The sequence below is a fragment of the Copidosoma floridanum genome, unplaced genomic scaffold (assembly GCF_036245765.1).
Source record: "Copidosoma floridanum isolate Cflo_tuat_1 unplaced genomic scaffold, Cflo_Japanese_pri ptg000009l, whole genome shotgun sequence".
NCBI classification, from domain to species: domain Eukaryota; kingdom Metazoa; phylum Arthropoda; class Insecta; order Hymenoptera; family Encyrtidae; genus Copidosoma; species Copidosoma floridanum.
This window is the reverse complement of record NW_028321886.1, coordinates 4,708,462-4,721,242: the sequence shown is the minus strand read 5'-3', so window position 1 is coordinate 4,721,242 and position 12,781 is coordinate 4,708,462. Positions and strand designations below refer to the sequence as shown.

At 41.3% G+C, this 12,781-nt stretch overlaps 3 protein-coding genes across 4 annotated transcripts; 2 read left to right on the top strand and 1 right to left on the bottom strand.

Annotated features, from left to right (window-relative positions):
* Positions 1-459: 459 nt before the first annotated feature.
* Positions 460-2,740, bottom strand: LOC106641077 (mitochondrial amidoxime reducing component 2). The gene is made up of 8 exons (XM_014355311.2): positions 2,302-2,740; positions 2,141-2,231; positions 1,885-2,068; positions 1,500-1,754; positions 1,281-1,407; positions 993-1,198; positions 837-911; positions 460-760 (listed from the first exon to the last, which is right to left on the bottom strand). Exons 1-8 carry the CDS (start codon positions 2,302-2,304, stop codon positions 619-621), a joined length of 1,083 nt encoding a protein of 360 aa, XP_014210797.2. The 5' UTR covers positions 2,305-2,740; the 3' UTR covers positions 460-618.
* Positions 2,741-4,447: 1,707 nt separating this feature from the next.
* Positions 4,448-8,099, top strand: Naglu (N-acetyl-alpha-glucosaminidase). The gene is made up of 14 exons (XM_014355345.2): positions 4,448-4,651; positions 4,743-4,906; positions 4,987-5,165; positions 5,249-5,467; positions 5,541-5,768; positions 5,843-5,906; positions 6,010-6,155; positions 6,237-6,321; positions 6,434-6,583; positions 6,675-6,817; positions 6,885-7,044; positions 7,177-7,367; positions 7,439-7,824; positions 7,902-8,099. Exons 1-14 carry the CDS (start codon positions 4,555-4,557, stop codon positions 7,958-7,960), a joined length of 2,271 nt encoding a protein of 756 aa, XP_014210831.2. The 5' UTR covers positions 4,448-4,554; the 3' UTR covers positions 7,961-8,099.
* A 576-nt stretch (positions 8,100-8,675) lies between these two features.
* On the top strand, positions 8,676-12,699 carry LOC106640695 (uncharacterized). Of its 2 annotated transcripts, none has more exons than XM_014354809.2 (6): positions 8,676-8,734; positions 8,859-9,233; positions 10,757-11,072; positions 11,160-11,420; positions 11,514-11,666; positions 11,793-12,699. In XM_014354809.2, the coding sequence occupies exons 2-6, from the start codon at positions 8,920-8,922 to the stop codon at positions 11,949-11,951; spliced, it is 1,203 nt and encodes a 400-aa protein (XP_014210295.2). In that variant the 5' UTR covers positions 8,676-8,734; positions 8,859-8,919; the 3' UTR covers positions 11,952-12,699. The 2 variants fall into 2 exon arrangements, with proteins under 2 accessions (XP_014210295.2, XP_089445589.1); XM_089589463.1 differs by having other exon boundaries at positions 8,680-8,779.
* Positions 12,700-12,781: the final 82 nt, after the last annotated feature.

Below are 12,781 nucleotides of genomic sequence, written 5' to 3'. Positions count from 1 at the left end.
CCAAGTAGAGCTTAAAGTAAGCTGTTGCGCATACCTAGAAAAAAATGACATAGGTAACGTCATACCATGATTTATTTTTTTACTCATCCATACAACTGTAGCGTCTCAGCCCAGCCCGCCGACGACATGCCATCGTCGCAAGTCGCAAGCAAGCGCTGGTGCCGAGGGAGGACTTTGACTAGTCAGTCAAGCTCTTTCTCTCTTGTGCGTACACACCCTTATTACTCGAATCCTCGCCCACGTGCTCGCGCGAAACTCTCAAATTATTGAGTCTCAACCCAAGACTCCCAAACAACCACCGATGCAGATTCAGGGTTCCTCTCTGAACGGCATGGTTTTTTTTTTTTGTTTTTTTTTTTGTTTTTTTTAGGTACTCTAAGAAAACTACAAAGCTTCAGGCTCTTGATTTTCTTAAATTAGTATTTATTTAATGCAATAGTAGGTTCTTAAAGTAAGTAAATACAGGAGCTTTGCATTATTGAGCTGAAAAATCCTCGAGCGACGTCGTTACTGCAAGAGATGCGACTAAACTATCACGGACATATTATGCAGATGCAGACGTGTTTTACATAAAGTCTGAAGTGGATAAAACACCATGTGGAGGTGATATTCATTAAATCATTCAATGCAATTCGGCTGGTAAACAAAAACATCGTCGTCCGATCGAACGACACCGGAACGATACAAGCCGCAGTAGATGCCCATGATGGGTGCGTGATCGTCAAACTTAGCCTTCTCGGGATCTTTTATTTTTCGATATCTGCAACAAAGTTGAACATTAATCATTGTTCAATTCTCGTTCTCTGTAGTTAGCACATCTTTACGGGTATACTCACGATCTCAACGTTTTCAGGGGTTCGTAGCTAGAATCGAGAGCAGCGGTATTAGGATCTATTCGAGTCATCGTACATCTGCCAGGAAAGCAAACGATCGGGGTGTATCAGTACTTATACTCTTGTAAAATGAAAAAAAAAAAAAAAAAAGACGCAAACCTCGGACATGGCTTGAGTTGGCGGATGATCGCGTCGCTGCCTATTCTAATCCACTCCCACTCGTCTTCGGCGTAAGCCTCGCAGCCCGTCACTACCAAGTTCGGTCTCAGCTGGAGAGCTCCAATCGGATTGTCCAATCTCTCGTTGAGGTCGATTATCGATGCCTCGGACATGATCATGTAGCTCGACAAGTCTGAAAACAAACCCTGCACGGAGGCTGAGTTAAAAAAAAAAAAAAAAAAAAAAAAAAAAAAATCATTCAATTCTCTGCGGATGGTGCGTACTAACCGCGTCTTCGTTCCTCACTTTGCTGTACAGTCTCGTGTGCTCTTCCCAAACTCCGCCCACAATGTCCCTGTCCTTGTTCGCGAGGAATACCCCGAGTCTCAAGCCGTGGTCCGATCCGGTCAGATACCTGGAATTATTTTCACACCGTACTACCACGCCCACGCCGGGTGATCCAAGATTCCATAAAAACTCTCGTTTCCGTGAAAAAAAAAAGCTTACTTGGACATCCAAGCGGCCACCTCGGCTCCGCAGTCCACGCACATTACCGGCTCGCCGAACCACATGGTAACAGTCGTGCAGACTTTGGATCGGTTGTCGGTGTTTTTCGGCACGTCGAACACACACGTCGGCACGTCGTTGGCTTCCAGCTTTGCTCTGTCCTCGTCTACCGGGCTCAGGTTGACCAGCAGGAGTTTCGGGTGCTGGCGACCAGTTTGGAACTTTCCTGTTTGCTCCTCGTACACTATGAACATTCTGTTCGTTTGAAAAATCAAAATTATATGAGTTAGCGTATGAAATTTTATTGTCGTTTTAATTTCGTTGTTCGGGGTTATTCGGGGACATGGGAGACGGGGTCGGCTGTGACAGATTATGATCATTTTACCTGTCTCTAACGGGAAATACCGCAGGTTCGTCTATTGTGATTCCACGTTCTTCGAATCGGCACATCTCGACTGATCTTCCTTTTCCAGATTTCAAGGGGTAGCAAAAGATTTCTTTCACCTTACCAACTTGTTTCCACGACGCGTCCGGGCTCGATAAGATTTTTTCATTCTGTTTCTCGTCCTCTAAGAAACAACGAAACAAAACAAAAAAAATTGTTAGGAACCAACCCTTGGCTGGGCTAATTGTATACCTACCTTTCAACGTAATCTTTCTGTTTCGATACCACATGATGAAACTCAGAAGAGTCATCGATCCCGTGCCTATGAAAAACGTTTGCAATTCGTTCTGCAATATAACAATAAACACGCTTGGTTAACAATTATCTACCAACACGCCATAAAAAGGGAGAACTCACCATTTTCCACGAGTGCGCAAAATAATCTGCCTCCAAATAAAGTCAAAAAACACTCGACACAAATTTGTCACCTCACGATTCAAATATACCCAAGCAGTTGCGCGACCGCTTCCTCCTAACTATACTAAGCACCATTCAGTTTACCAAAAGTATAGTGTTACGTATATACGTCCAGTGCCGGAACATTTTTTTTTCTCCTCTAATCTTTGCTCTCTTTTTCTGTATCTTTTTTCCCAAATCCGATAAACGTCCCCGATACCCCTCAAATACACCACTTTATTTATCCGATACCTCTCCTCTCCTACATAACTACACCCAGATCCGATTATATTATCAAATCATTTTATCATACGCTAGCCACCGTAAACGTGCGTGCCGTTTTTTTTTTTTTTTTTTTTTTTTTTAACAAACTAATCGAAGTTGTTTATATCTAACTGCAGAAAATCGGTATTATATAAATTTTATACGACCAACAAAGTAACAATTAATCTAAGTCTGGAAATATCATTTTTACCAACAATATATACTTATCGCTACACTTTACACGTCATCGACATTACTGCCACCACGTGCCATTTTATCCAGGTATCTTAATAGTAACGTGTACATTGGCTCTTCGCTCTCCCCGAGGCACGCGCTCCCTATGCAACCTGTTTGTCGGGAGCTAGACTCCTTTTTCCTCGAAGGAGCGTAGCACCTTCACCCTCCCAACTTGCCTACACTTTGCAATTTATGAAAAAAAGAAAAAAAAGATTATAAAAATCGGCCAATGGAATGCATGCTAAAAAGCCCCTTTTTCATCCGTACACTTTGAGCGGTACTTATCTATGACGCCTCGCGCGTGTACACGCGATACTTGAATAGATACGTGACGTATTGTGTATTTAGGTAAAGGTAAACAACACGTAACGGTTAAAATAAAATTTGTGACCAGTTTGATCAACGAACGCCCCGTAGCGGACCTGCACTGCCCGTACGACGTGTACAAATGGTCAACAATTTTTTTTTTTTTTTTTTTGCACACATCAACGTACGCGCGTAATCTTGATTTATCGAAACGCTTTCTGATACTAGTCATTCGCGCAACACCGCGTGCACTTCTTGTCCCGTCCGACGCGCATTTGACACTGAATACAAGTCCAAGTAATTCCGATACAACGTAAGCCATACACCGTGTCGCTATCTTATTTTATCATATCGCTTCCACAAATGTTTATACACGCTGTTCCTTGAAATCGCGTTGTTAATTGCAAATGATGCGTACGTTATATTGTGTTGTTGTGTCCGATGTGGTTCACGTGCAACTTAATTTGCTTTGCATTCATTTGAAACGGAAAGGAAGATTTAAAAAAAAAAAAAAAATAAAAGGTTTCAATCAACGGCGGACAATCAAACGATGAACATAACTTGCGTGTTGTGATGGGGATAAGCTCGAGTGTTTCTTAAATGGGCTAAGCCTATATGGGTAGGAATAAATCATATCCGTTCGGAGTCACTCGGCTTCTTCTTCCTCTTTCATCGGTGCGAGTAATATTTTTAAACAGCACTAGCTCGAGTGTTTTTTTTTTTTTTTTCTTTCTTGTTGCATCGTGAGGAGCGATTATGCGTTTTTTTTTAAGACTGAAAAAAAAAAAAAAAAAACTGTAAGAAGAAAAATCTCTGTTTGCGTCGTAAAACTCGATATCGCGCAAAACTAGTTTTCTTTTAATTTATCATAACAAGTGTCTGTTGCAGCTGTGCTATATCCTGCTGTTTATCTCTACAACGAATGAAGGGTAAACAGTCAAATTGAAATAAACACTCTTATTTCTTGCAAGCGAAGAGTAAAAGGGAAAAAAAAAAACAAAAAAACAACCGTAGTATATATATTACAATCGTCGTCGGTGCTAATGGCACGTCGTAAATCGCGTTCGGAGAAAAACTGTCTTCTCCATGTACCGTATAATACAGTCAGGCACAGTGTTTGGCGATGAATAGACAGACGGACGGACATTCTTGTTCGCCAGCTTCGGAGGCGGCGTCCCGGGGGTACCTACTATATAGTATCTCCAGAGACGCCTTTTTGATAAGATATTCAAGATTGACGCTAGGGGAACACCCTGTATTATATATGTACGCTCTTGCGTCCATATACACACACAAGTGTAGGAGTGAAAGTCTCGGTATGGCAAAACTGTAAAAGGAAGCGACGAATTTAGTCGTCCGGCTACATCCGTGCATCAAGTATATATTATCACGTAGTCCACCGGCGAAATGCCGCATCGTCGGTTCGCTGCAGTTGTAGTAGCGCTTTTGGTGTGCCTATTGGCGCAGCAGTTGCTGGTCGATGTAGTTGCCGATCGCAGCGATGGTTCGTCAATTATTATTATTATCATTATTGTTATAATGATTATCGTTTGGAAAAACGTGATATGGTAATTTTATTATTTGCCTGGTTGAAGGTTTCGAGGGTACTCTCGGCCACTTGGGCCCCAGGACTTCGGCCCAAGTGCAAACGATCGCGGCTCGAGATTTGGCGGTCAGAGTTTTGGGAGAGAAGAACGCGGACTTGTTCCAACTGCTCGTCGACCAGGGAATCAAGCCAGCGGGAAAAGACGCTTTCAGGGTCAGTATGTTGTTTACATTGATTTTTTCTCTTCGAGTTGTGCTTGCAATATATGATGCGTTTGATTGTCACGCGTACAGTTGAAAAAGATCGGTGACAACAAAGTATTGGTAACCGGTAGCTCCGGTGTCGCGGCTGCCTGGGGCTTGCACTACTATTTGACGAGGTACTGCGATTGCCACGTTTCCTGGGAAGGCGCGCAACTGAGGCTGCCAAAAACTTTGCCGGACGTCGACGAAATGGTCGCGTCGAACGATCGGTATACATACGTACCCATCCTTGTCAATTGCATGCATGGATTTTGCGTTGATTTTTGATTCGTTGATCTTTTGATGCCCTCAGATTTCGATACTATCAGAACGTGTGCACGGCCGGGTACAGTTCGACCTGGTGGCAGTGGCCGCAGTGGGAAAAAAACATCGACTGGATGGCCCTGAACGGCATCAACTTGGCACTGGCTTTCCACGCGCAGGAGGCCGTGTGGCAGAGGGTCTACCTCAAGATGAATCTCAGTAGGGCCGAGATCGATCAACACTTTGGCGGACCCGCGTTCCTGCCATGGTAGGGCACATGTATACTATGATCGAAAAGTCCATCCGATATATGTATATACCGATTTCAATCGTTGCTACAGGGCTAGAATGGGCAACATACGCGGTTGGGGTGGTCCCCTTACGTCTTCTTGGCACGAATTCACGGTGAAGCTGCAGCACTCGATTTTAAAACGCATGAGAGAGCTCGGCATGATTCCCGTGCTTCCTGCCTTCGCTGGACACGTACCCAGGGATTTCATACGCGTCTTTCCGAACGCCAGCGTCAAGCTGGTCCAACCGTGGAATAACTTCGAGGACGCTTACTGCTGGTGAGTGCAGTTCCCTCCCTTCCCCCTCAAAGACCGATACGTCATGATTTTACCGATCTTACGTTGTTACGCAGCCCGTATGCCTTGGAGCCGACCGATCCGCTTTTTCAGGTTGTAGGAGAGGAGTTTTTGAAAACGGTAAAGGCTTATTATTGTTGTGATCTTTGTTCAATCCAAGAGAAAAGGTTTTTTTTTTTCAAAAGCATCATTCGTGGTGTGTGAAAAACGTGTATTACTTTAGTACATCGGCGAATTCGGGACGGACAACATGTACAATTGTGATTCCTTCAATGAAAACAATCCCTACAGCGGTGACTCTGATTATTTGCGAAACACTGGAAAGGCAATTTTCTCGGCTATGAGCAGGGCCGATCCCGATGCTATTTGGTACGTATATAATCATAAGTCACCACCCCCCATTGATCGAACGATCGAGTTTGTTATAATATATGACCATACCGATTTCAGGTTGATGCAGGGCTGGCTGTTTGTGCACAGCGATCACTTTTGGTCCAATGAACGAGTCAAAGCTTTCGTCACGTCCGTTCCGATCGTAAAATTAACCACATACTCTATATGCATGTACCTATTGGGACTTTGATTCTATAAAAATGAAAAATAAAATGTGACTTTTGGTTTGTTTTTTCTCTGACTCGCGCGCGCAGGGAAAAATGATAGTTCTCGATCTGCAGTCGGAGCAGTTTCCTCGGTACAAAAAGTTCGAGTCTTACTACGGCCAGCCGTTCATCTGGTGCATGCTTCACAACTTTGGTGGTACTCTTGGAATGTTCGGGTCTTCAGGGATCATAAACGAGGTACCTACGATATTACATTTTTTTTATTTTTTAAACATCGGCAGTATTGCAATGTATGGATTGAAGTAAAATGATCAACTGTAAATTTTAGAGAGTATTCGAAGCTAGACTCATGAACGGCAGCACCATGATCGGTACGGGACTCACTCCAGAGGGAATCAATCAAAATTACGTAATTTACGAATTAATGAACGAAATGGCCTTAGCCAAACGTCCCGTCAAGCTCGATGATTGGTGAGCCCACGTGTGTATAATATTACGCGTGAAACACATTTTCCAATTTTTTTTTTTTTTTTTTTAGGTTTGCCAACTATGCGATCCGAAGATACGGAGTTGCCGATGATTTAACGAGAATCGCTTGGCAAGAGCTGGGCAGTACTGTCTACAATTACAATGATACTCGCAACATAAGAGGACATTACGTCATAACGAGGCGACCGAGTCTCAAAATAGAGCCATGGGTAATAAATAATTACAATAATCGTGTGTAGTGTATTGATAAAACTATATAATCATTCGTCACGTGTAGACATGTGTATAATGTTAATGGCTCTTTTTTTCGTCTCATTTGCTTCTTGACGTCACGTTTTTAGTATTGGTATGATTTGAAAGATTTCTTGAGGATTTGGCGCAACTTTGTAACGGTGAGCAACGAAACGGCCTCGAGCGAGTTGTTCAAACACGATATCGTTGATTTATCGAGACAAGCCCTGCAAATAACGGCCGATTTCATCTACGAGGACATCAGACAGGCATATAAATTGCAAAACGTCACATTATTGCAGTAAGACACACTTTTGTCTCGATGAACTGGTAAATTTTTTCGCATTTTCATGTAAAAATGGATTTCCTCAGATCTGCTTCGAAACAACTGCTGTCCCTTTACGAGGATCTCGAGGAGATCCTCGCCTCATCCCCGGACTTCCTTCTGGGCAGATGGTTGGAATCCGCCAAGTCCGTAGCTTCGAGTGATATTGAGAGAGCCAACTTTGAATTCAATGCGCGCAATCAGATAACCCTCTGGGGTCCGAAAGGCGAAATAGTCGATTACGCGAACAAACAGTGGTCCGGAGTGGTGAAGGACTACTTTGGGCCCAGGTGGGCTCGTTATCTGGTAGAACTTTGTCGTTCGCTGATGAACCACGAAGCTTTGGACTCGACTCGCGTGAGACAAATTATTTTCAACGAGATAGAGCTGCCCTTCAGTTACGCGAATAAATCGTATCCTACTGAGCCCACAGGTCATTACACCTTTTTTATTCTTGATTTAACTTTTAGTATAGTTGGTTAATTTTCTCATTTTCCATTCCTTGGGTAGGTGACAGTATTCAGATTGCAATGAGGATATATAACAAATGGAGCTCGTTGTGGAAGTGAAAACTCAACAATCATCGTCATCGCAGACAACGTTCCAAGCGTTTAATAAAACTGTATGTGCAAGAACACATATCGAACGCTTTATAAACAGTACTATTTGGTATTGTACACGGTATGCATTTGCACGTGTAAATAAAACTTTGTGACAATTATTTTGATTCTAATTATTTCTCTGTGAATCGTACTTATATTTTTTTACAAGAAAAAAAACTCAAAGGAAACTTTATGTTGTCAGCGCCATCTAGCGTTGCGATTTTCGGAATTTATTTATCTAGGGGAATTCGTCTTGAGAAAAAAACCCTAGATTTTGGTGTTGCGATATAACTATATATATTCACCTAGGGTCTTTCGCCAGAAAAAAATAATTCACTATCAAAATACCTACGCAGTGCCATCTAGCGTTGCGATTTTCGGAATTTATTTATCTAGGGGAATTCGTCTTGAGAAATAAACCCTAGATTTTGGTGTTGCGATATAGCTATATATATTCACCTAGGGTCTTTCGCCAGAAAAAAATAATTCACTATCAAAATACCTACGCAGTGCCATCTAGCGTTGCGATTTTCGGAATTTATTTATCTAGGGGAATTCATCTTGAAAAAAACCCTAGATTGTAGTGTAGCTATATATAAATATTCACCTACTTGTTTCTCGCGCGCTCTCATTGGATTCTCTGAAGGGGGTTGGTTGTTATACTCATCTATTTAGGTACAGATTTTACGTTCGCAGAGTGCACGACAAGACTCCATCGAGGGAGTGCATGTTCTCCAGGAGGTCGGTAGGGTATATTCTTATCAAAAAAAGACGCGGACGAAGCGCGTGCGTGCGTACGTTGTGTGTGTGTGTATAAAATAATAACACATATATATTTCATCATCGGATATGTTGTATACTATAGGGGCTGGGAGCGCTGAGAGGATCATCAGTCAGTCTTCTTGCTTCTTCATCCAGAGGAGGAAATGTTGGGAGCACGAGGGTGCGTAGCGAGCTATGCGCTCTGCTTCCTCGTGATCCAGGTGAAGCTCTCGAACTCACGCACCTCGTGGCGCCTCAACGCCGACAAGGTCGTCAAGATAAGCGCCCCACAGGACACAGCATCCATGCAACCGATCCTGGAGGATGATCCGATATTGGACATACTCACGGGCAGCACGAGCCTCGACAATGGCCAGGGATGGAGTAGGTCGGCTGCCCCAAGTTCTACCACCGTGGACAAGTTGCAGGTCTACTGTAACGAGTGCAAGGGATACGTCAATTCTGGTGTACAGGATAGGTGAGTGACTGGGGTTGCTACTTTGAATTTCTGCCCATGGGATATGTTTGTTTGTTTGTTTTTTTTACTGTTGGTTGTCGATTAGATACTTGTGTCTGGTGATTTTGTTGCTTTAGAGTGGTTAAGATATTTTTCTTTGTTGCCTCCATTAAAAAGCCATTTAGTGTTCCATTTTTTCATAACATTTTGAAACAACGACTCGATACTGATAAGACTAACATAATTTTTATTTAATAGTGGACTTTTGATTTCACTGTATTGTTACACATGTGTTCAAAATTCTTGAAAAAAAAAGGAACTCTAGTTTTCATTTCTAATAAGTAATTTAAAAGAAGGATGAGATGATTAACGTAATGTATGTGACTTAAAAGTATTAGTGACGAATTTTATTTTCGTTATGTACAATGCAGGCATTTCAATTATTTATGAGTTAAAAGTTCATTCAAAACAAGCAAAAGTTATGTCTACTCTAAGGTGATAAAAGCAGCACTCAACTGTAATACAGACATAAAACAAAGCATGCACCATTTCTAATCTATGTATAAACTTTACAAAATAAGGTTGTGATAGCAATTAGTAGTATTGAACAAAGTACTTTGACAAGTTGACAAATTATGTTTGAATAATTTTTTGCTTGCAAACTTAAACATTATTTGATGCATTTAATAACTTTATGTATGTTTGATTTTTCAAAACATACATAGATTATCTTTGAAATTGCTACTGTTGTAATATTATGTAGTATGTTTATTTACTTGAATTTTTTTGTGGTGTTGGGGAAACAATTTATTTAAATCCTGAGTACTCATCTTAACAAAAAAAAATCACGCAATTAAGATGTATGTAATAACTTCATTTAAAATTTTTATACATATCACTTTTATACATACGTTCAGTCTTAAAAAAAAAAAAAAAAAAAAAAAAAAAAAAAAAAAAAAAAAAAGATTAACAAATACTCTGTTATAACTAAAAATATTTGTTTTCATGTCATTTTATTCACCACAAATACAACATTCTAAAAAATTTAATAATTATCTAATCATTATTTTTATTAGTGCAGCATCCAGTAGCTACATTAAAATTTAATCACCTCCATCAGCAGCAACAAGCAGCCTTATCCTGAAACTTAGCTAAAAGGCATCCTTCTCTAATGCTCTTTAAATCCATGGATCATATTACCTACTTCATCAATTAAAATTTGCATGTCCATGATCATTCCTCATATTATGTTGTCACACAATCCCTTCTCATGACCTTTATCCCCCCACCCACCTGCGATGTTACAACAACAAATACAGGTAGCGTAAAATCGTTCGTTTGTTTGTTTCTGTTTTTTTGCCCGTAGTTAGTGTGTTTTGTGTGGCCTGGCCTTGTCGTGTCCATGCATCAGCGAGATAGCTCAAGCACACACGCCTCCTAGTTCTCTTTCTATTTTTCTTAATCTCATTTGAACCAAAAAATACAAAACCTGTCAAAAGCCAGAAAGCAAAATTATTACCCCGCCTATACGCTCTCGCCGGCAGACGTTTCCCCGCGTACGGCACGACGAACGTAACTGAGCAGAACTTCGGCCTGGGTGTTGCCGCCTCTAGCAACCAGCAGCACAGCCATCACCTGAGCTGTGGCCCGACCGCCCTGTCGTGCGACGATATTGTCCTCGACTGTGGCAAACCAGTGAACTTCACCTACTATGACAATCTGCTGGGCATTTCGAATCGCAATAAGCATCCGCTCGTGCCCGAGCCAGATGTAGCATACATGTTTCTCAAGCCCGAGGAAAAGCTCGCCGACTTTGATATTGACCTTCTAGAGCGGCGGCTCAAGAAGGCCAAGAGAGAGGTGGGAATATCTACCATTATCACAGACTCGCGCAAATATGTATACAAAAAAACCTATTTGCTTATTGTTTTATACTTTGGGTCGTAGAAGCCCAAGTCTGTGCAGATATACAATCAGATCGGCAATTTCTGGCGCATCAAAGGCAACGCGCTGAGATCTATCGAGTGCTTCCGACGGGCGCTCGCAGTTTCGCCGCACAATGCTGAGGTTTTGCTGAATCTCGCCCGTGTTCTCATGGTGCTCGAATACCTGGACGACGCTACTCACTTGGCGAGACGCTCGCTCGAACTCCAGCCGCCCGACCGTAGCGCCTGGGAACAGTACCTTACCCTCGGTCAAATATACAAGGCATGGCCATACGTATTGATATTATTTTTTTCTTTTAATACCAATGTCGGTGTTAAGGTGTGAAAATTGTAACTTATTGTTTTTCTTCCACAGGCTTACGGGCATTTTCAAGAGTCAGCTGCCCATTTGCGCCAAGCGCTTGATCTAAAGCCAGGTCAGGAGGAGGTGGTAAAGGCTCTGAAAGAGGTCGAGACTCTTCCGATAGCGAGTATACACGTGTGGACGCTCGTCATCATTGTACTCTTGGTATGTATGTCTGTCATTGTAAAGAATTCGTAGAGGTCAAAATAACAATATAAACGATGTGCGTTGACAAAGGATGCGCACGTGCATACATATATATACGTATATTAAGTGAGGATTATTGTGCAGATACTTTTAGCACTGTTGCTCGTGCTAAGCAGCATCGACGCAGACGATCCAGTGTTGAGTTCGGAGCAGACCCAGAGGCCTGCCCAGCGTCATTTCAACCGCGCGATGGCGATGCGCAGCTTGCGGCTTAATGTATCGCGCAACGGAAAGCGCTGTTAAAAAACTTGAGTATGAGCTCACGATTATGATGAGATAAAAAAAGAAGCTCCCTTCTCCGCCCTTTGTGATATTACAATACCTAGAAAGACCGATCTGACGAGTTCTACTGTGTTTATTATTTTTATTTTTATTTCTTCGTACGAGACAAAAAAATAAAAAAAATAAAAAAGTTGTTTTCCTTTAAACATAAAAGAAATCGGTGACACTGATGTCACTGACCCGTGTGATTTATGATATACGTGATAACAATGGAAAAAAAGCAGTGTACAGTAGAGATTTTTATCGTGCGTCTTTCGTCTTTTTTTTCTTTTTTCTTCTATAGTACTTACCTTTGAACGCCAAAGATTTGAGGTCCTGTTGTTGTTGTCATCGTCGTCGTTGCTCAGCAATAATCTTTGTGGTTTTAACCTGAAGTAAAAGATGACAACAAGAAGCGACGAAATCGATGTGATACTAATAAAAAAAAAATAAAAAAGAAGAAAAATAAATAAACATTTTGGAAGACCAATTGTTAAGCAATAAAAAATAATAATCTGTTGTTTTCATCATTGGTTGACAATATATTGATTAGCAATAATAATTTTAGAACTGCTTCTAAAAATTTACGAGTTTAAAACTCGAACTGTGACAGACGTGTTGATAAATTTTCAAGTGACTTGTGTAAATTTTGAAAGCTGATCAAGAACACATTTACAATACAGATTAAACATCTCAAGTTTTGTTGAACGAATAAATTAATGAATGGTTATTTTTGTCTTATCTTATCTGCCAATACCACCGACATAAATCTTTTTGCTTTGCTGTTGAGAAAAGGTTTTGATTACTGAAAA

Excerpts from the sequence above, each read along its gene's own strand:
- LOC106641077 (XM_014355311.2), bottom strand. Across the intron at positions 2,069-2,140 it reads CAGAAAGATTACGTTGAAAG|AGGACGAGAAACAGAATGAA; the intron begins GTAGGTATACAA and ends GTTGTTTCTTAG. Across the intron at positions 912-992 it reads CAACTCAAGCCATGTCCGAG|ATGTACGATGACTCGAATAG; the intron begins GTTTGCGTCTTT and ends CTTTCCTGGCAG.
- Naglu (XM_014355345.2), top strand. The coding sequence starts at position 4,555 with ATGCCGCATCGTCGGTTCGCTGCAGTTGTAGTAGCGCTTTTGGTGTGC. Across the intron at positions 5,468-5,540 it reads GGACCCGCGTTCCTGCCATG|GGCTAGAATGGGCAACATAC; the intron begins GTAGGGCACATG and ends TCGTTGCTACAG. Across the intron at positions 5,907-6,009 it reads GAGAGGAGTTTTTGAAAACG|TACATCGGCGAATTCGGGAC; the intron begins GTAAAGGCTTAT and ends GTATTACTTTAG.
- LOC106640695 (XM_014354809.2), top strand. The coding sequence starts at position 8,920 with ATGTTGGGAGCACGAGGGTGCGTAGCGAGCTATGCGCTCTGCTTCCTC. Across the intron at positions 11,073-11,159 it reads TCAAGAAGGCCAAGAGAGAG|AAGCCCAAGTCTGTGCAGAT; the intron begins GTGGGAATATCT and ends TTTGGGTCGTAG. Across the intron at positions 11,667-11,792 it reads TCGTCATCATTGTACTCTTG|ATACTTTTAGCACTGTTGCT; the intron begins GTATGTATGTCT and ends ATTATTGTGCAG.